This window comes from Melanostigma gelatinosum (assembly GCF_949748355.1).
Source record: "Melanostigma gelatinosum genome assembly, chromosome: 20".
NCBI classification, from domain to species: Eukaryota; Metazoa; Chordata; class Actinopteri; order Perciformes; family Zoarcidae; genus Melanostigma; species Melanostigma gelatinosum.
The window spans coordinates 21,260,543-21,287,274 of NC_136653.1; the positions used below are offsets into that span (position 1 = coordinate 21,260,543).

A 26,732-nucleotide genomic window follows, 5' to 3' on the forward strand; every position below is an offset into this window, starting at 1 on the left:
CTCGTTGCTGTCAAACTTTAAAGTCTTCTCCTCTCTGCTGCTGTCAGGTGTCATTTCAGCGTTAAGCAGATGCGACCCGCCTCCACCCAGTGGCCTCCAGTCAGCATCACAGTCAGCATCACAGTCAGCATCAGTCAGGCTCCTGATCAGCATCAGTGCAGCAACTCCGTCCACCACCAGGGTCTGGACTGCAGGGGGGTTCGGCCTGTTGGACCTCTGTACCCCCCCCTCGGTGACAGTACTTCAGCATGGAGTCCAATCGCCAAAGACTTTGCACTTTGCATATTTGATGCTTGTACAATAAATCATTGTTAACTTATAAAACAAGTCTCTCCTGATTGAAATGTGATACACACAATACACTTTGCCAAAAGTACATTTACTCAAGTACTGTACCAAAGTACAACTTTGAGGGAGAATGTATGTAGTATATTATGAGTAATGTCAAAAATAATTATATAGACTTTAAAATTGGACACGATAATCACGTTAAGCTGAAATTGTAAAAACAATAAGTGTGTGTGTGTGTCGGTGTGTGTGTGTGTGTGTGTCTGTGTGTGTGTGTGTGTGTGTGTGTGTGTGTGCGTCTCACCACTCAGATGAAGTTTGTCTGTCGAGTCTCTGATGATCAAATCAGAAGATGATGAGATCGACTTCAACATCAGTTTATATACACACACTGCTTCCCCTTTCCACACACACACGCACGCACACACACACACACACACACACACACTCACACACACCTTCACACACACACACACACACACACACACCTTCACACACACACACACACACTCACACACACACTCACACACACACACACACACACACACACACACACACTCACACACACCTTCACACACGCACACACACACGCACACACACACACACACACACACACACTCACACACACCTTCACACACACACACACACACACACACACCTTCACACACACACACACACACTCACACACACACTCACACACACACACACACACACACACACTCACACACACCTTCACACACACACACACACACACCTTCACACACACACACACACACTCACACACACACTCACACACACACACACACACACACTCACACACCCACACACACACACACACACACACACACACACACACACCTTCACACACACACACACACACTCACACACACACACACACACACACACACACACACACACACACACTCACACACACACACACACACACACTCACACACACACACACACACACACACACACACACACACACACACACACACACACTCACACACCCACACACACACACACACACACACACACACACACACCTTCACACACACACACACACACTCACACACACACACACACACACACACACACACACACACACACTCACACACACACACACACTCACACACACACACACACACACACACACACACACACACACACACACTGTCAGCATTTCCATTTCAGGGTACTTTCTACTTCTACTCCATCTCAGAAGCAAATATTACATTTCATTATTGTACAATAACATTGTATTTTCTATTGTTTTGTTTTTTTTACCTTACTACGTTTGACACTTTAAGTTACTTTTAACGGATCAAAATGTGTGTTTATACGATCCTAATACTACCCGGTAGTACTCAAAGGATCTCAAACTTAACGTAAGTTAAAATGACCGTTCATAGTATAGAGTATTGGAGTATCAATGACAACATAAAACACATTGAAAGATGATCAAACGTTTTGTTTTACTTCATTTGAAATACTTGTAGCTCAAAAATGTGAAAAACTATTTTGTTCATTTTGTGAAGTTATCAGAAATGTTTGTAGGAAAACAAAACGTTTGTGCACAGACGGAAATATTGTACTTTTTACTTCACAAGATTTATTGAACAGCTACTTTACGGATTCAGATTTTAGCAGATAAAACATAATTAAAAGGTACAAGTACAACTAAAGTGATGAGTCTTTTTCATCATTAAGAACACAGATGTAATAATGTTAATACTGTAATGTGTTCGTGATTATGTTCGTGTTTCACTATGTATTAGTACTTCACTGTAAACGAGTATTTTTAATGTTTGGTATTAGTACTTTTAGTGGAACAGAGTATTTTTACCATGTAGAACTTTCTTTTACCGAAGTATCTGAATACTTCCTCCACAGACACACACACACACACACACCGATTAAGGAAGTGTGTGTGTGTGTGTGTGTGTGTGTGTGTGTGTCTGTGTGTGTGTGTGTGTGTGTGTGTGTGTGTGTGTGTGTCGGTGACCTCGACCTAACCCACCAGTGTGACCAGTGATCGGCCCACAGTGACACTAAAGATGAACTCCAGCTGCTTTACTGGAACATTAACGAAGACTTTTGACCGCGTCTGTAAGAACTCAGTCAACATGATGCATTGTGATGAGTGAGTATTGTTCACATAAAAACACGTCTTTTCTGTCCGACATGCACCAAAAACTACCAGAACATACTACAAAAACATCGATACAACCAGTGGTGAGAAGTACATCTACTCAAGTACTTCACTGAAGTACAAATGAGGTACTTTATTTCTATTTTATGTTCCTTTACCCTTCGACTTTGCTACATTTCAGATGCAAACATTGTACGTTTTACTGCTAGAGAGTATCTGAGTATCTCAACTTGTCCCCACATTGATGAACTTCATCCTTGAAATGTTTTTATGTAATAAAAACAGAATATTCTATAATTATAAAACATCTGAGTAAGAAGTACTTTCATCTTTCACAGTGAAAGTATATTTTGCTGATAATACTTCTTCTGAAGTAACATTTTTCATTCCAAGACTTTTACTTGGGTATTGTTACAGTGTGGCATTTCTTTTAACAAAATAGTACAAGTATAAAAGTAAAGTACAAAAAGTAAAACTAGTCATTATGCAGAATGGCTCGTTTCAGGAGACTTTTACTTGTGATGGAGTACTTTTAGTGGTATTTCTGTTTTGAAGCTGTCAGCTTTAGAGGTTGACTTCCTCATTAAAAACACACAGATGTTGAAAAGTTAAAATAAAAGCACCAGCTTCCTCTGCAGGAACTTCCTCTGACCTCGACCTCCGGGCTGTGAGGTCATCGTGACACGCTGCTGCTGGTTGGTCAGGTGACTCGTGTTCCACTTCCTGTTTGCTGACCGACACCTCTACTCTTAAGTTTACATGATATTAAGCGAGTGTGAGATGGAATATGTCACGTTGTGGATGCACCCTTGTGTTGTATCAAGTACAAACAAAGAGGATTATTGCTATGATTGTTATATTATTATTGCTATAACAATCATCTATCATCGAACTATTATTGCTATAACAATCATCTATTATCGAACTATTATTGCTATAACAATCATCTATTATCTAACTATTATTGTTATAACAATCATCTATTATCTAACTATTATTGTTATAACAATCATCTATCATCGAACTATTATTGCTATAACAATCATCTATTATCTAACTATTATTGCTATAACAATCATCTATTATCTAACTATTATTGTTATAACAATCATCTATTATCTAACTATTATTGTTATAACAATCATCTATTATCTAACTATTATTGTTATAACAATCATCTATTATCTAACTATTATTGCTATAACAATCATCTATCATCGAACTATTATTGCTATAACAATCATCTATTATCTAACTATTATTGCTATAACAATCATCTATTATCTAACTATTATTGTTATAACAATCATCTATTATCTAACTATTATTGTTATAACAATCATCTATTATCTAACTATTATTGCTATAACAATCATCTATTATCGAACTATTATTGTTATAACAATCATCTATTATCGAACTATTATTGCTATAACAATCATCTATTATCGAACTATTATTGCTATAACAATCATCTATTATCGAACTATTATTGCTATAACAATCATCTATTATCGAACTATTATTGTTATAACAATCATCTATTATCTAACTATTATTGTTATAACAATCATCTATTATCGAACTATTATTGCTATAACAATCATCTATTATCGAACTATTATTGCTATAACAATCATCTATTATCGAACTATTATTGTTATAACAATCATCTATTATCTAACTATTATTGCTATAACAATCATCTATTATCGAACTATTATTGTTATAACAATCATCTATTATCGAACTATTATTGCTATAACAATCATCTATTATCGAACTATTATTGCTATAACAATCATCTATTATCGAACTATTATTGCTATAACAATCATCTATTATCAAACTATTATTGCTATAACAATCATCTATTATCGAACTATTATTGCTATAACAATCATCTATTATCAAACTATTTTCAATGGAGGACTTTATTTGAGTATTTCTACACTGTGATACTACGAGTACTTTTACAGAAGTAAAACATCTGAGCACAATCTGACAGATTATTAAAGGAAGAGAGAGTTGGACGGACGAAGAGAAGACGGGACAGAAATAAAAGTAAAGAAATGAATGAATACAAGTAGAAGTGAAGTCTTCCGTCCTGGTTGACCTGAGACGTGTTGGACGTGAACCGACGGTCGACTCGTCTTTAAGGACACAAGAGGAAGAGACACAAAGGACACAAAGGACACTAAGGACACGTTTCATCTAATACAGCTTATTCTCTCTCATATTGTTCTGTTTTGTGTGTGTATCTATAAGTATATATACACACATAATTACACATATATATACTTATATATATGTGTAATTATGTGTATATATATACTTATATATACACATAATTAAAACATATATATATACTTATAAATATACTAAACTGGAGAAACCTCCTCAGAGGTTTGGTCCACAAATGAGCCGAGTGTCTCCGAGTGTCTCCGAGTGTCTCCGAGTGTCTCCGAGTGTCTCGGGACGACGAGTCAATACCCAGAACCACAAACCAATTACAGCCCACCAGGCTGCCGCTCTGCCGCTCTGCCGCTCTGCAGCCTTGTAATTATGCTGCAGGGATTAGAAACACGTCGAATTGATAAAGAAGAGTGTTCGTCCTGCAGTCATTCTGCTTCAGCTGCTGGAAGATGAAGAACAAACCTCTTCGATCACAGAGACTCAACATTCAGAGGTGAGTCATGACCGACTCAGTGAAAGCGCTGATCCAGCCCGAGTGGAGCAGGAAGTCTCCGTGGATTCATTCCTTCACTTATTTTACCCAAATGACCAACTTTACCTGAAGGTAACTCAGAGTTAGGTCAGTTTGGTTTGTTTGATAAAATAGTGAAATACTGAGTTAGGTTTAGGAAAAGATTTTAGTAAAAGTGAATAACAAAAGATTGAATGATATGATGTAGGGTATTATATTTGAATCTGTAAACGAAAAAATGACTCAAAACTAAAGCCGTCAGACCAACAAAGTGCAGTAAAAACGACAATATTTCCCTGAGGTGTAGTAGAGTAGAAGTAGAAAGTTGAAGGGAAATGGAAAAGTACCTCAAAAATTGTACTACAGTGCAGTACCTGAATAAATGTACTTAGTTGCTGTTTCATGTTTCTGACACCAGATGGCGACACTGAATGAGAAAACAGATGGAGGCAATGATGATGGTGATGCTGCAGCCTGAACACACACACACACACACACACACACACACACACACACACACACACACACACCCATTGAAGAATTTGCTGCTGTGACATCACCCCATCTTCCTCTTCATTGAGTTAAATCTGGCCCCTCCCCCCCCTCATAGACTTCGGTGTGTCCCCATTATGTCATCTCGCAGCAGCACCAGTGAAACCGATCTGTGTCTCGCTCCTCAAAATTCAAATCACAAGTATCAGACGAGTTCCCGCCTCCCACGACGCTGCGTTCAGGAAAACAGCAACTTCAACTTCCGGTTGAAGTGCGGGTCGCTTCTGGTTGAAACCGGTTCAATCGGAATTGAGGAAATGACAATTAAGAGACTTAGGATGTACCTTAGGATGTACCTTAAGGTACATCATAAGGTACATCCTAAGTCTCTAAGTCTCTAAACAAGATGTTGACATTAAAAATCCAAGATGGCGAAACAAAATGCTGAAATTTCTCCATTTCCTGCTCCTCAAATGAGAACATGGGTCGGTTTGCTTTGTCCTCCGTGACTGTAAATTGAATACATTTGGGTTTTGGACTGTTGGTCTTTAATAACTTCATAATAAGTTCATACATCGAGGTTGGCCTCAGGAAACTGATGGTCATTTTATTCAAACAACATGTTAGTCGTCTCCTTGTTGCCTCATCTCTCCACAGGAACTCCTTCTGAAGACTTTACTTTCGTCGTTCTTTTAATCAACGAATCTCAGGAAATGGACAAAAAGGTGTTCTCTCAATAATCTCTCACTTCCTGTCTGTTGCCCATTGGTTCCTATTGAAGATGTAAATATTTAAAAACACAAATGTGTAGTTTCATTCTTTATCAAACAAACAGGGACTTTGTTGGGACTATTTCCAGCGGCGGATGGATCCGTATGTGCTGCTGTAGTGAGGAGAGACATGAAGGTGATGAAAGGTTTGTACTTCAACAGGTTGACGGAGCGGACGCTGCAGTTCCTCCTGCTCACCAGCAGAGGTCCCCGAACACTTCAGGCCTTCATGAGAACCACGAGGGGAGCGAGGCCAGTCCAGCTCTGTGATTGGACGAGAGGACAGACCGCGTTTAAAGGTCAAACTCAAAGTCAACACACACACACACACACAGACACACACACACACACACAGACACACACACACACACACACACACACACACAGACACACACATGCTGCAGCACTGCATGCCTCAGGGAAACATCTGTGTTAATATGCAGGAGAGAGAGATTCAGCTGACATCAGCAGGAGACCACGAGATCCCCCACACACACACACACACACACACACACACACACACACACTCACACACACACACACACACACACACACACACACACACTCACACACACACACACACACACACACACTCACACACACACACACACACACACACACACACACACACTCACACACACACACACTCACACACACACACACACACACACTCACACACACACACACACACACACACACACACACACACACACACACACACACTTAAAAATACTCTGTTACAAGTAAAAGTATGGTAGTATATTCAGGAAAATGTACTTAAACTGTCAAAAGCGAAAGTCCTCATCATGCAGATTGGAAACTGCGACATTGTTTTATATTATACGGGTATTGTATGACTTAAAAGTACTACATGTACCTCTGAGATGTAGTACAGTATAAAGTACATGTACCTCTGAGATGTAGTACAGTATAAAGTACAACATGTACCTCTGAGATGTAGTACAGTATAAAGTACATGTACCTCTGAGATACAGTACAGTATAAAGTACAACATGTACCTCTGAGATGCAGTATAAAGTACATGTACCTCTGAGATGCAGTACAGTATAAAGTACATGTACCTCTGAGATGTAGTACAGTATAAAGTACAACATGTACCTCTGAGATGTAGTACAGTATAAAGTACATGTACCTCTGAGATACAGTACAGTATAAAGTACAACATGTACCTCTGAGATGCAGTATAAAGTACATGTACCTCTGAGATGCAGTACAGTATAAAGTACATGTACCTCTGAGATGCAGTATAAAGTACATGTACCTCTGAGATGCAGTATAAAGTACATGTACCTCTGAGATGCAGTATAAAGTACATGTACCTCTGAGATGCAGTATAAAGTACAACATGTACCTCTGAGATGCAGTATAAAGTACATGTACCTCTGAGATGCAGTATAAAGTACAACATGTACCTCTGAGATGCAGTATAAAGTACATGTACCTCTGAGATGCAGTATAAAGTACAACATGTACCTCTGAGATGCAGTATAAAGTACATGTACCTCTGAGATGCAGTATAAAGTACAACATGTACCTCTGAGATGCAGTATAAAGTACATGTACCTCTGAGATGCAGTATAAAGTACATGTACCTCTGAGATGCAGTATAAAGTACAACATGTACCTCTGAGATGCAGTATAAAGTAGATGTACCTCTGAGATGCAGTATAAAGTACAACATGTACCTCTGAGATGCAGTATAAAGTACATGTACCTCTGAGATGCAGTATAAAGTACAACATGTACCTCTGAGATGCAGTATAAAGTACATGTACCTCTGAGATGCAGTATAAAGTACAACATGTACCTCTGAGATGCAGTATAAAGTACAACATGTACCTCTGAGATGCAGTATAAAGTACAACATGTACCTCTGAGATGCAGTATAAAGTACAACATGTACCTCTGAGATGCAGTATAAAGTACATGTACCTCTGAGATGCAGTATAAAGTACATGTACCTCTGAGATGCAGTATAAAGTACATGTACCTCTGAGATGCAGTATAAAGTACATGTACCTCTGAGATGCAGTATAAAGTACATGTACCTCTGAGATGCAGTATAAAGTACAACATGTACGTCTTTGACTCTTCAGTAAACAGATGAGCAACTTTGTGACTTTATGTCAATAATCTAAAGTTGATATGAAACACTTAAAAATGCACTTGAATGAATGAATACATGAATTTATGAATTAGTAATTCAGTAAATAATGAGAAAAGGATAAAGTTCATCATGAAGAATCGTTTTGTTTTCTGATTTATTAAAATAATAGTTTTATTAATCCAGTGAAGAAAAACTTGTGAAGAACAAGAAAACCGAAGTGCATGCTGGTCCTTCTGTGAGCCCAAGTGAATACACTGATCCACCAGGGGGCGCCACCGTGAACATCAGCTGCTCGTTGTGATTTGTTTGAACACATAATTCATATTCATAAACATGTTTATCAGACAGGTGATTTACTGCAGCGGTCAGGTGACTGAAGGAGCCTCGATCTGATTGGTCGAGTCTTCAAACAGTTTACTGAGCGTCCTTTAATCAGAGAGCATTCATATTCATATACGATTTAAACTCTGACGTTATCTCTGAAACATGCTTTTAAAATATGCTAATTTCTATCACTGACACCGTTCAGTTCATATACTCTCTCTGCTCATCATAATTAATATAATTATATAAACGAATGTGATTTAATAAAACATAAAGATAAACATATGTCGCTTGATGACGTTTCGTTTGTCAGAAATGTGTGAATTGAGTTTATTACTGAAGCTGAATATTAAACTGAGACGTTAAATAAACTTCAACATGAACAATAAAAAACATTAAAAACGTGTTTAAAAAGTTTTTTAAATCATTCAATCTGTAGATGAAAGCATGAGGATTAAAATAAAAATAATATATAAATATATATATATATACACATGCATTGTATTATATTATATATAAACATATTTCAACTATATTTATTTTATATATATATAATAAATATATATATATATATATACATATATATATACATATATATATATATGTATATATATATATATACATATGTATATATATATATATATATATATATATATATATATATATATATATATATAAATATATATACATATATATATATATATGTATATATATATATATATATATACATATATATATATATACAGTCCATTGAGTCCATAGCTGTTCTGGAGCTTTCGATCACAACATAAAGTCTTCTTCATTATGTTTCATGTGTTTCTGAGCATTGTTATGGAAGATTTCTGTGATGAATCGGGAGAAGAGTTTCTGTCAATGAACAGTCTCGTTCAGCAGACACCGGCTCAAGTATCAGGAACATGTTTCATAACTCACAGAGGACCAGCTCCTCCACCGGTCTGCCTCCAATCAGCACATGACAAACATCAAGCAGGTCCACTGCCGGCAGTCCTGATGGCACGAGACCAGTCGAAGAACAAAGAAGACATGAAAAGAAGACATCAGTCCACTGCTACACGATCACCTCTCTGAGGGATCTGCTGTGTCATCGTGTCTTTCTCTCTCAGTTCATCTTTGACACATGAAAGATGCTGCTGGTCTTCTTCGTGGAGCAGAAAGCTCTGGAAACAAAGGCAGGAAGTGACCTTTGAGTCAGAGCACCACATACAAATGTCCACCATCAGAGATGAACAGCTTGTTCATGAGGTCATTGCAGATCAAAATCAATGTTTTCTGTAAATGATATTGTTTTCTAAAAAACGGTTTCAATTGAATTGAAATTTAAATGATTTTAAATCATGCCGATTTATTTGTAATATGTATCCGCCATGAAGACTCGGCCTGTTCGTGAGACATAAAATAAATGAAATGAATGGAGGACATGATTTAAAAAAGAGGGAGGAGAGGAGAGGAGCGGAGAGGAGAGGAGAGGAGGGAGGAGAGGAGAGGAGAGGAGAGGAGAGGAGGGAGGAGAGGAGAGGAGAGGAGATGAGAGGAGGGAGGAGAGGAGAGGAGGGAGGAGAGGAGGGAAGAGAGGAGAGGAGAGGAGGGAGGAGAGGAGAGGAGGGAGGAGAGGAGGGAGGAGAGGAGGGTCTGTCTCTCTCTCTCCCTCTCTCTTCTTCTTCTCTTTCCTCTCCAGACGCGTAAAACCAGGCAGGAAGCGCAGAGCGCAGCTCGACGGAGAGCAGAGAAGAAGAACAGACTCTCAGTGAAGGGAAAGAGCAGAAGAAGAAGAAGAAGAAGAAGAAGAAGAAGAAGAAGAAGAAGAGAGAGAGAGAGTTGGATGTAGCCGCTGTTTTTGCGGGTGTTTTACATTTTGTTGCGGGTTATGCGGGTCATGCGGGCTCCTCCTCTTTAACTTTGTGACTGTGGGCTCTGATGGTGAGAGGAGGACGCAGAGGATGGGAGTAACCTGGTCCTCCAAATGCCTCGCACTCTTCCTCGCGCTACACATCGGTGAGTGACCGGAACTAAAAGAACTCACGAGCCACTCGTTGTGTCGGCTCCGCGTGTGTCTGCAGCGCGAGGACCCTTACTGCTGCTGAGTTCCTGTTTATTTAAAAGCTCTGATAGAGACACGAAGCTTTCATATTCATACTCATAATTTAAGGTAAAATAAATCTTTGAAGTCGCTTCTAATTACGAGATTTATTTATAAATGTAAAAGAAGAGGAAATAAAGAAACGTTTTCTTTAAATACATTCAATGTTTTATCTTTGCGCACTTACATTCGTTGTTAATAATATTAATATACACATTTAAATCATATTTAATCTGATGTTTGCCTCATGGCTCGTAATGCGGCTGTGCTCATTTTAACGGGGCTACACTTCACATGTGGAGTGTGTGTGTGTGTGACATGAGTGCGTGTGCATGTGTGTGTGCTAACAAGGGGGATGCCCCCCCCCCTCCTCTCTGCGCCTCGGTTGCCCCAAACTGGAGACATTTGTTGAATTCATTAATTTTTCTTCTGCATAAATTGGTTTATTTTGCAGATTTCATGTGAAGATGAATTTGAGTAGTTTCGCTTTTATTTCTCTGATGGTGTTCAGAGTGAGAGGAGGCCGCTCGTTCATAAACCGGAGCTCCTTCATTTCTCCGGTTGGTCGGTTGAGCAGGATCCGTTCTTCCCTCCGCAGCGCGCGGGAAGAACTCTTAATATCTTTCATTGTTTCAGATTTCAAATAAAAACGAAACAAAACGAAAACTCGGTTGAAAAAAGCTGATTAACGTTCAGTGTGCATGCGCGTAAAAAAGCAACCGTGCACACGCGTCGTGCACGACGGAGAATAAAACCTGCACGATTATTTTCTGTTTGGTTTTATAATAAAATAAATGTTGTGAGTGAAACCTGCAGCAGAGGACCCGTCTAATAGCTGGAAGAGAAGCTGCAGAGACGCCAGAGGAACATGAGATGCGTGTTGTTCTGTGTTGTTGCATAACGACGCTGTGGAGGAGGGCTCTGCGTGCGTGTGCGCGCGCGTGTGTGTGCATGTGTGCGTGCGTGCGTGTGATGAGAGAGACGCTGAATTATTCAGGGGACAGAATTCTCCCGGTGCTATTGTTCGAGAGAGGTTCTGTGTTCTGCTTCAGGAGGAAGAAGCGGAAGTCAGCACAACAATCCGATCATTCATAAAACGCGTGCGTGGCGCGTGTGCATGTTTTTTTGTTCACAAAAAAAAGAATCGAGAATAAAGAAACGAAACCAAACGAGCTTCTGAATTATTCTGCTCAAATATTTGGTCTTCAGTTGAAACATCCAGGAGCAGCCTCGTGCGCTCGCGCGGTCCTCCGGCTGAATCTCCGGGTTGTTTCGTTGCGTGTGGTTGGAGTTGTGCGCTGTGATTGGCTGCTGCGAGCGCAGGTTTGGCGCGCTGCTGCGGAACATTTCACATTTCACATCCAAAAGAAATCTGAGAAAAGATGAAAAAAAGCTGCAGAGAGAAACTTCACTCTGAAATACTCTGCAAACGTGCGTTACTGTGCGTTACGGTGCGGTACTGTGCGTTACTGTGCGGTACTGTGCGTTACTGTGCGTTACTGTGCGGTACTGTGCGGTACTGTGCGGTACTGTGCGTTACTGTCCGGTACTGTGCGTTACTGTGCGGTACTGTGCGTTACTGTGCGGTACTGTGCGGTACTGTGCGTTACTGTGCGGTACTGTGCGTTACTGTGCGTTACTGTGCGTTACTGTGCGTTACTGTGCGTTGGACTCATTCTGGTGCAGCAGTGTTTGATTCTGCGTTGTAGTTTTTATTGTTGGAATTTTTGGGGGGGTTTTACGCGCGAAAAATGGCCTCGCGTGTGTTGGAGGTGGGTGTGTCTGCAGGAAGCTACAACACGCTGCTTCTGGCACCGATGCACTGCAGGCAACCGTGTGTGTGTGTGTGTGTGTGTGTGTGGGGGGGGGGGGGTGAATGAGCGTGCCTGCTGGGAGGCGTGAACGAAAGAAAAAATGCTGTGCGCGCTCCCGTTTAATGTGCGTGTGAAGGGATTGTCCCGGTTTCAGTCAAAGAAGTGGATATAATAATTAAAATAATAATAATTATTATTATTAAAAGAATAATGATACTAATAAATAATAACAGTAATAAGATGCACAGACCAGTGGCGTAAAATCTATTTAATAATAAAAAAGATGAAGAATAAAAAAGATGGCGGTGGTAAAATAATAAAATAATAAAATATTAAAAACGTCTCTGAACTGAAGATGAAATAAGGTGTACAGCTACATTAAATATAATAAAACATAAAGACATATTTGAGGTCTAAACGCTGCTTTCTACACATAAACACGAACGAACGTGACGAGCCTCCGAGTTATTTTAAATATTTATTAACTGAAGGAATCATAATCTAAACCTCGGCTTTTTGTTACTAAAAGCACGTTTTTAAATACTGATAATATTGTTCACTTCAGTCACGTGTTTTTATTCTGATTTATTTTGTGAACTCGTGAATCTGAAATAATAAAAGTGCTGCAGAGAGAACAGCTGTTTAGAATAGATGATGTAATGCCTCCAAAGGGGGGGGGGGGGGTTGTCTGATGTGAGGAAAATAATATTAGTGATGACACAAATTAAGATGAACATATTAATGTATATAGAATGTATATAATGTATATATATATATATATATGTATACATGTATAGGGCCCCAAAAAACATTCTTGTTATTTTAACAAAAATACATTAATTTAAATACATTAATATTACAATGCTATTATTATTATAATTGTCGTTTTTAATGGTTCAATAATAAATACATAACTGCAAATAAGATACATATGAGAGAATTAACAATGAATGAATGAATGATAGAGATTACATTATAATCACAATATAAACATTATACTGTTCTAATACATGGATATATGTGATACAATAGAGTATAATAGAATACTGTGATAAGTCATCACATAGTATTCAATAAAAGTATAGTGTAGTAGAATAATGTATAGTAGTATAGTACAGTAGTATAGTATAGTATTATAGTAGTATAATGTATAGTAGTATAGTAGTATAGTATGGTATAGTAGTATAGTATAGTAGTACAGTAGTATAGTATAGTAGTATAGTATGGTAGTATAGTAGTATAGTATAGTAGTATAGTAGCATAGCATCAATCACATGATCTTCATCCTGACTTTGAACGGATTCAGTTCGAAGACAACGTGAGGAAGACCATGTGAGGCGGTCGAGAGCTCCAGAAGAGCCTGAATGCACCTCGTGGTGAGATAATAATACTTTAAGGTTTTAATGTTTAATGATTCTGATATTTACTCAGTTCCTCATGTACTCAAGTACAACTGTACGTTACTCGAGTATTTCTTATTGTACTTTATACTTTTCCTCCATTTCAGAGGGAAATATTGTACTTTGTACTGCTTATCTTTACAAAATAAAATACAAATAAAATGTGACGCCATGTTTTAGATTTAAATATCTAAAATGATTTAAAATGATTCCACCTCAATGAAGTTCTGTTTACATGTTAATTCATCAATATCCTGTAATATAATGAGGACAAATACTTTTACCTTTGGTGATAATACTATTTAATTTAAATTTAGTTTAACATTTAGAATGCAGTACTTTAATTGAGTATTCTGTGGTATCACTACTTTTACTGCAGTAAATTATTTGAATACTAATATACTGCTGGTTTTCTGTATTTCTATTTTACTTATTATGATTTGTTAAAAAAAAAGAAAAGAAAAAAAGAATAATAAAATAAAATAAACTAAAATGTACCCGCTGGTCCATCTTTACAAGATCAATTAGTATGTTGTAGCATATCGACCTCAACGCCTCATGTGATGTCATCTGAGTCAGCGTCTGTTGAAGAGTTTAAAAAGTAAAAACATGTGGAGGTCAGCGTAAACAGAAGCTAACATACAACACACACTGCTGCCGGGGGTTGCGTTGCATTGTGGGTAATGTAGGCGGTGATGTATCGATTCTGATGCTTTTAGTTTGACAATGTCCCTCGTGAGTCTGACGATAACACGGTGGGCGTTCACCACGCATGATGTGTTCAAGGACCGTTGGAAAGATGAGAATATACGCAAATAACAGCTTCTGGCTGTTGAAAGTTTTCAAAAAAAAAAAAGAAAGGTGTAGTTCTTTTGGTGGTACTCCTTTAAACTGTCATGCAATCGGAGTATTATTTGGATACCACAGGAAAGATATCGGAGAAGTATTTACTACAACAGTACGACCAACAGAAAGTTATCGTTTTATCATAGTATTTATATGTAGTTTCTATCATAGTATTTATACGTAGTTTCTATCATAGTATTTATATGTAGTTTCTATCATAGTATTTATATGTAGTTTCTATCATAGTATTTATATGTAGTTTCTATCATAGTATTTATATGTAGTTGCTATCATAGTATTTATATGTAGTTGCTATCATAGTATTTATATGTAGTTTCTATCATAGTATTTATATGTAGTTTCTATCATAGTATTTATATGTAGTTTCTATCATAGTATTTATATGTAGTTTCTATCATAGTATTTCTATCATAGTATTTATATGTAGTTTCTATCATAGTATTTATATGTAGTTTCTATCATAGTATTTATATGTAGTTTATATCATAGTATTTATATGTAGTTTATATCATAGTATTTATATGTAGTTTCTATCATAGTATTTATATGTAGTTTCTATCATAGTATTTATATGTAGTTTCTATCATAGTATTTCTATCATAGTATTTATATGTAGTTTCTATCATAGTATTTATATGTAGTTTCTATCATAGTATTTATATGTAGTTTATATCATAGTATTTATATGTAGTTTATATCATAGTATTTATATGTAGTTTCTATCATAGTATTTATATGTAGTTTCTATCATAGTATTTATATGTAGTTTATATCATAGTATTTATATGTAGTTTCTATCATAGTATTTATATGTAGTTTCTATCATAGTATTTATATGTAGTTGCTATCATAGTATTTATATGTAGTTTCTATCATAGTATTTATATGTAGTTTCTATCATAGTATTTATATGTAGTTTATATCATAGTATTTATATGTAGTTTCTATCATAGTATTTATATGTAGTTTCTATCATAGTATTTATATGTAGTTTCTATCATAGTATTTATATGTAGTTTCTATCATAGTATTTATATGTAGTTTATATCATAGTATTTATATGTAGTTTCTATCATAGTATTTATATGTAGTTTCTATCATAGTATTTATATGTAGTTTCTATCATAGTATTTATATGTAGTTTCTATCATAGTATTTATATGTAGTTTCTATCATAGTATTTATATGTAGTTGCTATCATAGTATTTATATGTAGTTTCTATCATAGTATTTATATGTAGTTTCTATCATAGTATTTATATGTAGTTTCTATCATAGTATTTATATGTAGTTTATATCATAGTATTTATATGTAGTTTATATCATAGTATTTATATGTAGTTTATATCATAGTATTTATATGTAGTTTCTATCATAGTATTTATATGTAGTTTCTATCATAGTATTTATATGTAGTTTCTATCATAGTATTTATATGTAGTTTCTATCATAGTATTTATATGTAGTTTCTATCATAGTATTTATATCATAGTATTTATATGTAGTTTATATCATAGTATTTATATGTAGTTTATATCATAGTATTTATATGTAGTTTATATCATAGTATTTATATGTAGTTTATATCATAGTATTTATATGTAGTTTCTATCATAGTATTTATATGTAGTTTCTATCATAGTATTTATATGTAGTTTCTATCATAGTATTTATATCATAGTATTTATATGTAGTTTATATCATAGTATTTATATGTAGTTTCTATCATAGTATTTATATGTAGTTTCTATCATAGTATTTATATGTAGTTTCTATCATAGTATTTATATGTAGTTTCTATCATAGTATTTATATGTAGTTTCTATCATAGTATTTATATGTAGTTGCTATCATAGTATTTATATGTAGTTGCTATCATAGTATTTATATGTAGTTTCTATCATAGTATTTATATGTAGTTTCTATCATAGTATTTATATGTAGTTTCTATCATAGTATTTATATGTAGTTTCTATCATAGTATTTATATGTAGTTGCTATCATAGTATTTATATGTAGTTTATATCATAGTATTTATATGTAGTTTCTATCATAGTATTTATATGTAGTTTCTATCATAGTATTTATATGTAGTTTCTATCATAGTATTTATATCATAGTATTTATATGTAGTTTATATCATAGTATTTATATGTAGTTTCTATCATAGTATTTATATGTAGTTTCTATCATAGTATTTATATGTAGTTTCTATCATAGTATTTATATGTAGTTTCTATCATAGTATTTATATGTAGTTTCTATCATAGTATTTATATGTAGTTTCTATCATAGTATTTATATGTAGTTTCTATCATAGTATTTATATGTAGTTTCTATCATAGTATTTATATGAAGTTTATATCACAGTATTTATATGTAGTTTCTATCATAGTATTTATATGTAGTTTATATCATAGTATTTATATGTAGTTTCTATCATAGTATTTATATGTAGTTTCTATCATAGTATTTATATGTAGTTTCTATCATAGTATTTATATGTAGTTTATATCATAGTATTTATATGTAGTTTCTATCATAGTATTTATATGTAGTTTATATCACAGTATTTATAGGTAGTTTATATCATAGTATTTATATGTAGTTTCTATCATAGTATTTACATGTAGTTTCTATCATAGTATTTATATGTAGTTTCTATCATAGTATTTATATGTAGTTTATATCACAGTATTTATATGTAGTTTATATCATAGTATTTATATGTAGTTTCTATCATAGTATTTAATGTATTTTTTAATCATAGTATTTATAAGTCGTTTTTTATCACAGTATTTATATGTAGTTTTTTATCACAGTATTTATATGTAGTTTTTTATCATAGTATTTATATGTCGTTTTTTTATCACAGTATTTATATGTAGTTTTTTATCACAGTATTTATATGTAGTTTTTATCACAGTATTTATATGTAGTTTTTTATCACAGTATTTATATGTAGTTTTTTATCATAGTATTTATATGTAGTTTTTTTATCACAGTATTTATATGTAGTTTTTAATCATAGTATTTATATGTAGTTTTCATAGTACTTATGGTAGTATTTATGTCTTGTTTTTATAGTAGTATTTATATGTAGTTTTCACAGTACTTATGGTATTATTTATGTCTTGTTTTTACAGTAGTATTTATATGTAGTTTTCACAGTACTTATGGTAGTATTCATATGTAGTTTTCATCGTACTTATGGTAGTATTTATGTCTTGTTTTTATAGTAGTATTTATATGTAGTTTTCACCGTTTTTATGGTAGTATTTATATGTAGTTTTCACAGTACTTATGGTAGTATTTATGTCTTGTTTTTATGGTAGTATTTATATGTAGTTTTCACAGTACTTATGGTAGTATTTATGTCTTGTTTTTATGGTAGTATTTATATGTAGTTTTCACAGTACTTATGGTAGTATTTATGTCTTGTTTTTATGGTAGTATTTACATGTAGTTTTCACAGTACTTATGGTAGTATTTATGTCTTGTTTTTATGGTGGTATTTACATGTAGTTTTCACAGTACTTATGGTAGTATTTATGTCTTGTTTTTATGGTGGTATTTACATGTAGTTTTCACAGTACTTATGGTAGTATTTATGTCTTGTTTTTATGGTGGTATTTACATGTAGTTTTCACAGTACTTATGGTAGTATTCCTGCACGGCGTTGCGCTGCTGATGGATGTATTCGTGCTCCTAACAGCCGTGTCTCGTCCTACACGTCATGCTGTGTTAGTCCTCAGTTTGATGGACTGGAACCGGACAGCAGCCGTGTTATTATCCAAACCAATCAATCAGTCCGATCGCCTGCTTAACGAACCACGCACACACACACACACACACACACACACACTGAGTTAACAGAGGTCATGTAAAGGGGTGTGTGGGTGTAGGTTTAGTGCATGTGGGGGTGTGTGGAGGCGTGTCAGTCCTGGTGTGTTGTATAGTGGAGTTATCTGTCTGTTAAAGTGAGTTAGGGAGGAGACAGACTCCATTTAAACACACTCACGTATGCAGAAGTACACGTTTTACAGCCGTGATGGGAGATATTTTAACAGTTTGACATTAAATATTCAGTTTTACACGTGATGAATGGGCCCACATGTGAACTTAACACAATTTTATCTAAATTGTATTAAAGTGAAACGAGAGTCCACATGAGGTGAATCCACATATTCATACAGCTTCATGGTTATAATGTTCATATAACTGAATGGTGATCTGGGAGGATGCAGTTTGTGGTGCTGTTGTGTTGAAGTGTCTCCAATAAACTGGCCACTGAGTGTTCATGATTTCTCACAGTATCTTTTCAATCAGCAGCCGTTCGATCGGTGACACTCTGAAGCAAAAGGAATCAATAAGTCGAGTCATTGAACAGTTTAAGCACATCGGTGTCAGGCCCACACCCAGGAGGTCCTGAGAACAAGACATCTGATCACAAGTCAGAGCAAGCTACAATATCGCCGAAGAGTTTCAAATATTGAGAGAAATGTGGCTAATAGCTTAGCATTCTGCTAATCTATTCAGCCGTTAGCAGAAGGTAAAGCTAAACTATTAGCGATGGAGCGAAATGGGCTTATTGTCTGTCACCAGCGTAGCATTAAAGCGTGGTGAGTTAACAAGCTAACTAGCGGACGGCTGGCTACTGAGCTAGCTTTGCTAATTCCACCACGCTTTAATGCTACGCTGGCGACGGAAAATGATCCGAACAAAGTTGTCACTCATCTGTTGATAGCGATGTGCTAGATAGTTAGCTAGCTAGCTCTGGAGATGGAGAAGCTAGCTAGCTAACTAGCAGACATCCCCTCTGGAGCTCCCGTCCAGCTATGCTCCGCCCACAAAATTACATCTGAAGTAAATTATATTATATATTTATACTATATATGTATATATATATATAAATGTATTATTTTAGTTTGAAGGGGTAATTATAGTGTCATATCATGAATAAGGAGACTGATGAATGAATTAATAAAATGTTACCTTGTATAGGAGCTGGTGGTCCTGATGTTTTGCCGCTCATCCAATAGGGAAACAGAACAGATGTGGCCAATCAGAGGCCTCCGTTCTTCCTGCAAGGAGACATTAAACATCGGAGGTTATTGTGGTTTTCTTTAATGTAAAATTATCTTTGTTTTTGTCTCTCCCATCCCTCCCATCTTTTCCTCACCTCCTCCTCCTCCTCCTCTTCCTCCTCCTCCTCCTCCTCCTCCTCTTCCTCTTCCTCCTCCAGTCTCAGTGTTGCAGACGGTGCTGGTCAGCGCTGGTCAATGTGACTCGGTGTTTAAAGGTTTCTCCGACTGTCTGCTTCAGCTGGGGGAGAACATGGCCAACTATCCCCAGAACCTGGACGACAGGGACAACCTGCACCAGATCTGCAAGTACGTTTGAGCACACACACACACACACACACACACACACACACACACACACACACACACGCACACACACACACACACACACACACACGCACACACTTGTGCACGTTATGATGTGGTCTGCAGAAACACCTGGTGATGTCATAACACAGAGGGTCTGACCGCTGGGACGAGGTGGACTGAACCAACAGAGACCTGAAGGCCGTGATGAGTTTCACTAAAAGTACTACATGTACCTCTGAGATGTAGTACAGTATAAAGTACAACATGTACCTCTGAGATGTAGTGGAATAGAAGTATAAAGTAAAGTACAAGTAGGTCCCAATTGTACTCAGCAGTACTTGAATCGATGCTGTTTGGAGTAAAGAAATGTAGACAACAGATAGAAAGCTTTTATTTTCATGTCACTGCAGCCTAAATATTCATTATATTCTCTCTGTTAACGCTTCATTTTTTAAAGATATTTTCGCCATCTGTGACATCAGAGTCTCTTAATCTGTGGATCACAGAGGAAATAATAATACGAGTGAATTCAGTGCAGAGCCTGAGGGGAGAGTGAGGTGAGACAGAGTGGCACGTGTGCAAGGCTGCTGGTGGGGGGGTGTTACTTACCAGCCAGCTGACCCCCCCCCCCACACACACACACACACACACACACACACACATCCTTTTATCCACCGTCTCACCCCACCACCCAAACCGGGTGGGCACCAGATGGCACGCTGCAGCAAGAAGCCCCCCCCCCCACACACACAAACACACACACACACACACGATTTTTTAATTTAGTGACAGCTCCATCACAGCGGTGTGTGAGGCGTGGCAGGATACGCCTCACACACTCTCACACACACACTCTCACACACACACACACACTCACACACTCACACACTCACACACACTCACACACTCACACACTCACACACTCACACACACTCACACACTCACACACTCACACACTCACACACTCACACACACTCACACACTCACACACTCACACACTCACACACACACACACACACTCACACACACACTCACACACACACACACACTCACACACACACACACACTCACACACTCACACACTCACACACTCACACACACACACACTCACACACTCACACACTCACACACACACTCACACACACACTCACACACTCACACACACACTCACACACACACTCACACACACACTCACACACACACTCACACACTCACACACACACTCACACACACACTCACACACTCACACACACACTCACACACACTCACACACACACTCACACACTCACACACTCACACACTCACACACACACACACACTCACACACTCACACACTCACACACACACTCACACACTCACACGTTAATTGCTCAGAGATGTTGCAGCAACACGACTCGGTTCAGGAGGTCAACATCAATAACAGCAGATTGGAAGATTGGATTAGATATGCTGAGTGTGTGTGTGTGTGTGTGTGTGTGTGTGTGTGTGTGTGTGTGTGTGTGTGGCAGCAGCAGGCTGGTGTCATTTCTACATTAACTGGGAGGATAGAAAATAAAAAGATGAACAGATGAGAGGTGGAGACAAAATAAGAAAGAATGAGCCCAGAAAAAGACAAAGAATAAGAAGAGATTCAACATAAAATAATCAACAAAATAAAGGAAATAAAAAGGGAAAAATAGACATGAAGAAGAAAACGAGTGCTGCTCCTGTGATTAAAACATACCAACGAAGAAGAGAGGAGGAGGAATAAAAGAGGAAGGAGATATTAAAGGCAGATAAGGAGGAAAAGGGGAGAAGTATAGGATGCAAGGGAATGATGAAGGGAACAATAAGGAGCGAAAGAAAGGGAAGGAGGTATTAAAGGAGGAAGAGGAGGTAGGAGGTGACAAGGGAAAGAGGAAAGGAAACAAGGGAGAAGGGAAAGGAAGGATGGAGGGTGGGCGGGGAGGGAAGTATACGGAGGATGAAAACAGTTTCAAGTTAATTTAAGACATCTTAGAACCACATTCATTCATTTTAATTGGAGCAGATGATGTCATTTCATCCTCAGTCTGGTCACCTGACGCTTTTTTTTTGCCTCATCATCACTGTTTTAAATTATATTCTTGATAAATTTGTTGTTTTCAACCCTAAAACATTTTTCATAACAACCCAAAACAAGGTTTTTCTGCACTGTTTAATGGAGAGCGGTGCATCGTCTGCAAACTCAAGTCTTTAAGTACAAAATATATAACGAGCAAAAACATACGACAGTTATCTTTAAGATGTGATGGAGTACAGTCGGCTACTTCTAGTTGCCGTTAACAATATTTACCTCTGAGCTGTAGTACAGTAAAAAGTACAATATGTGAGAGGTAGTAAAGCAGTATAATAAATTAATTACTTTACACCACTGCTGTTGGATAACCGATAAAAATGTTTCTTTTTAATTCATTTTTAAGCTATATTTTCTCCATCTGTGCCATCAGAATCTCTTAATCTGTGGATGTAATGGAGTAAATAATAATACGAATGATTTCACTGTTTCTTTGTAATCTCCTCACCAGTTACTGGGATAATTTCCACTCCTGTGCCACGACGGCGCTGGCCGACTGCCAGGAGGGAGCGACGGACCTCTGGGAGAAACTGAAAAAGGAGTCCCGCACCCTGGACTTCCGTGGGAGTCTGTTTGAACTCTGTGGCGGCGGCAACGCGGCCCCCAGATCGGCCGACGCCAGGGGCCTCGCCTTGGTCCTCAGCACGCTGCCCACCATACTGACTTGGCTGGCGTTTTAACAGAAAAACAAGGAGAGAAAAAACGTCAACAAATTAATAAAAAATAAAAACACAAAGAATAAAAAGAGGCAAAACACACGAAAAAAAGAGTGATAGCTGCTCTTCAATACTGAAGTTTGAAATTCATCACCAGAAAACTACACCCAAAATGGATTTTTACCACATCACCGTACATATGGTGGCCTGGTTTGACTTCCTGGGACATCTGCAGGCTCATCCAATCACACGCCGGCCTGACCCGGAGGTCGATGACATGAAATATTCAACGCGCCGTCGAGCTGAAATGATGACAATGATGAAAATTTGATGGATCCTCGCCCCCGCTTTACAATCGTGGAATTATACAGTATTAAAGTCAACCATGAATTATTGATGTTTCGTAGGCTAAGGCCCAGACGGCACTATGTGACTGCCTGGCTGCTGGTACACAGTATCGGGCTATTAGGGTTCCCATATAGCCTGCGGTACACATTCGTAACGCCACAAAATCAATAAGACAAGCCGAGGCCCGGAGAACCATTTCGCCTCATTTCCATCAAGGACAGTTTTTCCTTCTTTTTTTAAAATTGCGCCAAGTTGACTGTGTTGAGCCTGCTGTGGTTGTGACGGACTGAATGCTTGATGGTGATGTAATATTTGTATTCTTATTGGCTGTTTTTTGTTTTTTCCGTGATGCAGGCCACGGTCACACCAGCTGTTATCACGGCGACATTTTGCACCAAATTCAATAGGTCAAGTTTACCGGCGGCCCTCCTGACCTGGTGAACTTCTACAGGTCAGAACCTGACCCACGCAGCAAGGCTTCCCAGTCAATCGTGTGCCAGCAGTAGGCGTGTTCTTAAATTTAGAGTATTCCACTTTTTGTCGTTGAACTGGCTAGCTTGCCGCTACGCTAGCTAGCTAACACTTGCCGCCGCGTGAAGAAAATCTCACTCTGCCAGTTTCTGGTGTGACTGTAGCCTCGTTGTTCCTCCCCAAGCTGATGAGCTGCGAGGACGTAGTTGAGACTTTAAAGCCTGCTTTTCATTTGAGAACAGTTTTTCGACTGATGTTAAATTGCATGATGTTGGTTCAGACGGTCTCAAAACATTTCAGGAAATAAGCACAAACTCCAAAAGAAAGGGTTTAATCGACTAGAAAGAAACCTTCGCGCAGCCTTTATGGGCCTACTGCTGCTGATTTGGGGTTAAATGTGATTATCGCAAACTGCATTCAGCCCGACAAAGGTGGCTTCAAATTAGAAATACAAATACAAACCTGTTCAAATAGATTGGTTCAGATTAGCCTGTGTTTTACTTTAGCAGTTTGTTAAACAGTTTAACAGTTGAGTTTGGCATCTTAACCAGTTCGATGAAAGCTAGCTAATAGGTTGGTTTAGCTAACATTTTGATTTAGCTAACCTGGCCTAATGTGGTTCGGCTGCTAACCGGCAAAACAGACAATGTTTGGGTTAGCATTAAATAGGTTAGTGCCAGGTTAGCTTAGCACTTGGTTTAGCAGCTAAACCAGATCAGGTCAGGTTAGCAAACCGTTCAGAGGCTAAGAACGGACGATACTTGTGAGCAGTTAAATAGGATTGTGTGCGGTTTCACTTAATTCACACAACACAACTATATCCCTGATTTTCCACTCCGGTTAGCTATGCGCTAGCACGTTAGCGCTGCGATTTGTTCAAAGTTTCATCCCAGATATCTAGCAGGCACAGATATCTGGACCTGTTGGGGAGTCCCGAGATTCAACAATAGGAACTTTGTCGTGTGTTTTACAACACGGAAAAAAGTTGTTGTTGCATGTAAAAGGTATAAATATTTAGGACGTGTAGAAGCATACATCAAATAGCATTACAACAATCTAGTCTTTCACCCATTTACCTTCAGTTTTATTCTTGTTTTAACAACTTTCTGTCGGACGTCATTTATCACTTATCAGTGAAAGATAGTTGGTTTTCTAGCGTGAACTAGTCATTAGCTAAGAATCGTTCAGGTTAGCAAACCGTTTAGAGGCTAAAAACAGACAATACTTGTGTTCGCAGTTAAATGGGATTGTGTCAGGTTAACTAACCACCTTGTATAGCAGCTAAACCAGGTTAATTAAGGTTAGCTAACAATTTAGCAGGTAAGATATCGTATTGGTCTGGCTCAGAGCTCAGGTTAGCATGTTGCTAAATTTGCTGTTCAGCTCAAAGAGTTTGGCGTAGCTTCCTGGTCCGGGATTAATCTTCCCTTCAAGTAGGAGATGTGTTGAGGATTAAGATTAAGATTAAGTCTAACTTTGTCTTTTGAAGTAAAGTAGGCGTAGACAAACATTTCAGTCTTTTTGTCGGACATTGTGCTCATTTCCTGAACAAGTTGAAGTCCAGAGCGTTAACCGTAGGAAACATCAGCCGATGGAAACACATCAGAATGAACTTCATGTTGCTCAGCAGAACTGTTAGAAATGAACGAGTCTGTGAGCAAAGCGGCGACCGAAAGAAAGAAACGTGATATTTTGAAAAAGCCGTCAGCAATACGAAGACGTGACTTCACGGCCAGTGTAGCTGAAGAATACAATAAAATAAATAAACCGTGGCTGAAGAGAGACACGACTGTTGCCATTTAGCACATCCCCCCTTTTCATCCAGTGACTGATACTAGGCGACGTTAGAGGCGATATACTTTAGGTCTGTATGTTAGATTAAAGAGTCCCGACAGTACAGTAGCATCATAAACTACATACGACACAGTAAATCAATTCAAAGTTGTTTATTTGTTCCACTGCCTTCTGACAAAAAAAAGAAATGTGTACTTTTGTTTGTTTGTCTCTTCGTTTGTTTGTTTATGGGGATGTCGCGTAATAAAGAGTTTAAAAAAATAATTTATTCCAAAAAAAAGAATCTAAGAAGAGAATATGTATATCAAAGGATTTTGAGAAAATAGAATAAAAAACAAAGCTCTATTATAGATCGTCTATCCCAGTTTAACAAGGTTGATACTTTACAGATTATAGGCCTACGAGATATCAAATATAATAAAAATATTGCTAAAATGACAAAGAGTAATAAATAAAATGACCAATGTTTGAAAATAAGTGTGTGCTCTTTATTTTATTTGATATAAAACAATGTGGTTTTATTTCTGAGTTTGTTGCATTGAAGATGATGGACTTCACACGTCTGGTTCACGTCCAGCTTCCTCACACGAAGCACACGAGCCCGTCATGTGACGCTCTATTGATAGCTCTGCAGAGAGGAAATAAATATTATCTGGCGAGGAAACAAGACACAAAGCCCACGTCCAAAAGAGACAGACAGAGACGGCCAGTTGGCAGTTGGCTCTGTTTCCCCTCAGAAAAGCAATCAGCAAGCGTTCCCAGGCTCTCCCAAAGAGTTCACTCAGATTCATGTTCTGCTGTATTACAGGCAGTAGAGATGAGGCCGAGCAGACGACTGCAGATACAACGAGGCTGCTGCTGCTACTGTTTCCTTCTTCATCGAGTGTTCTGTCTGAAAAACACAACTTCCCAGAGTCCAAGATGTCGTCTTCAAA

General features: G+C 37.5%; 2 protein-coding genes and 1 long non-coding RNA gene across 3 annotated transcripts in view; 1 reads left to right on the plus strand and 2 right to left on the minus strand.

The window, feature by feature from the left end:
• The window catches only part of fars2 (phenylalanyl-tRNA synthetase 2, mitochondrial), a 314,225-nt gene that overhangs the window by 191,194 nt on the left and 96,299 nt on the right, over window positions 1-26,732 (minus strand). The gene's annotated exons all lie outside the window — the stretch shown is intronic.
• Window positions 6,571-20,125, minus strand: LOC306794471. The gene is made up of 3 exons (XR_013772930.1): window positions 20,036-20,125; window positions 9,795-9,869; window positions 6,571-6,673 (listed from the first exon to the last, which is right to left on the minus strand). It is a non-coding gene; the product is annotated as an uncharacterized lncRNA (long non-coding RNA).
• nrn1a (neuritin 1a) lies at window positions 10,676-26,189 on the plus strand. Its single transcript, XM_079292546.1, has 3 exons — window positions 10,676-10,874; window positions 20,286-20,433; window positions 22,980-26,189. The coding sequence occupies exons 1-3, from the start codon at window positions 10,820-10,822 to the stop codon at window positions 23,206-23,208; spliced, it is 432 nt and encodes a 143-aa protein (XP_079148672.1). The 5' UTR covers window positions 10,676-10,819; the 3' UTR covers window positions 23,209-26,189.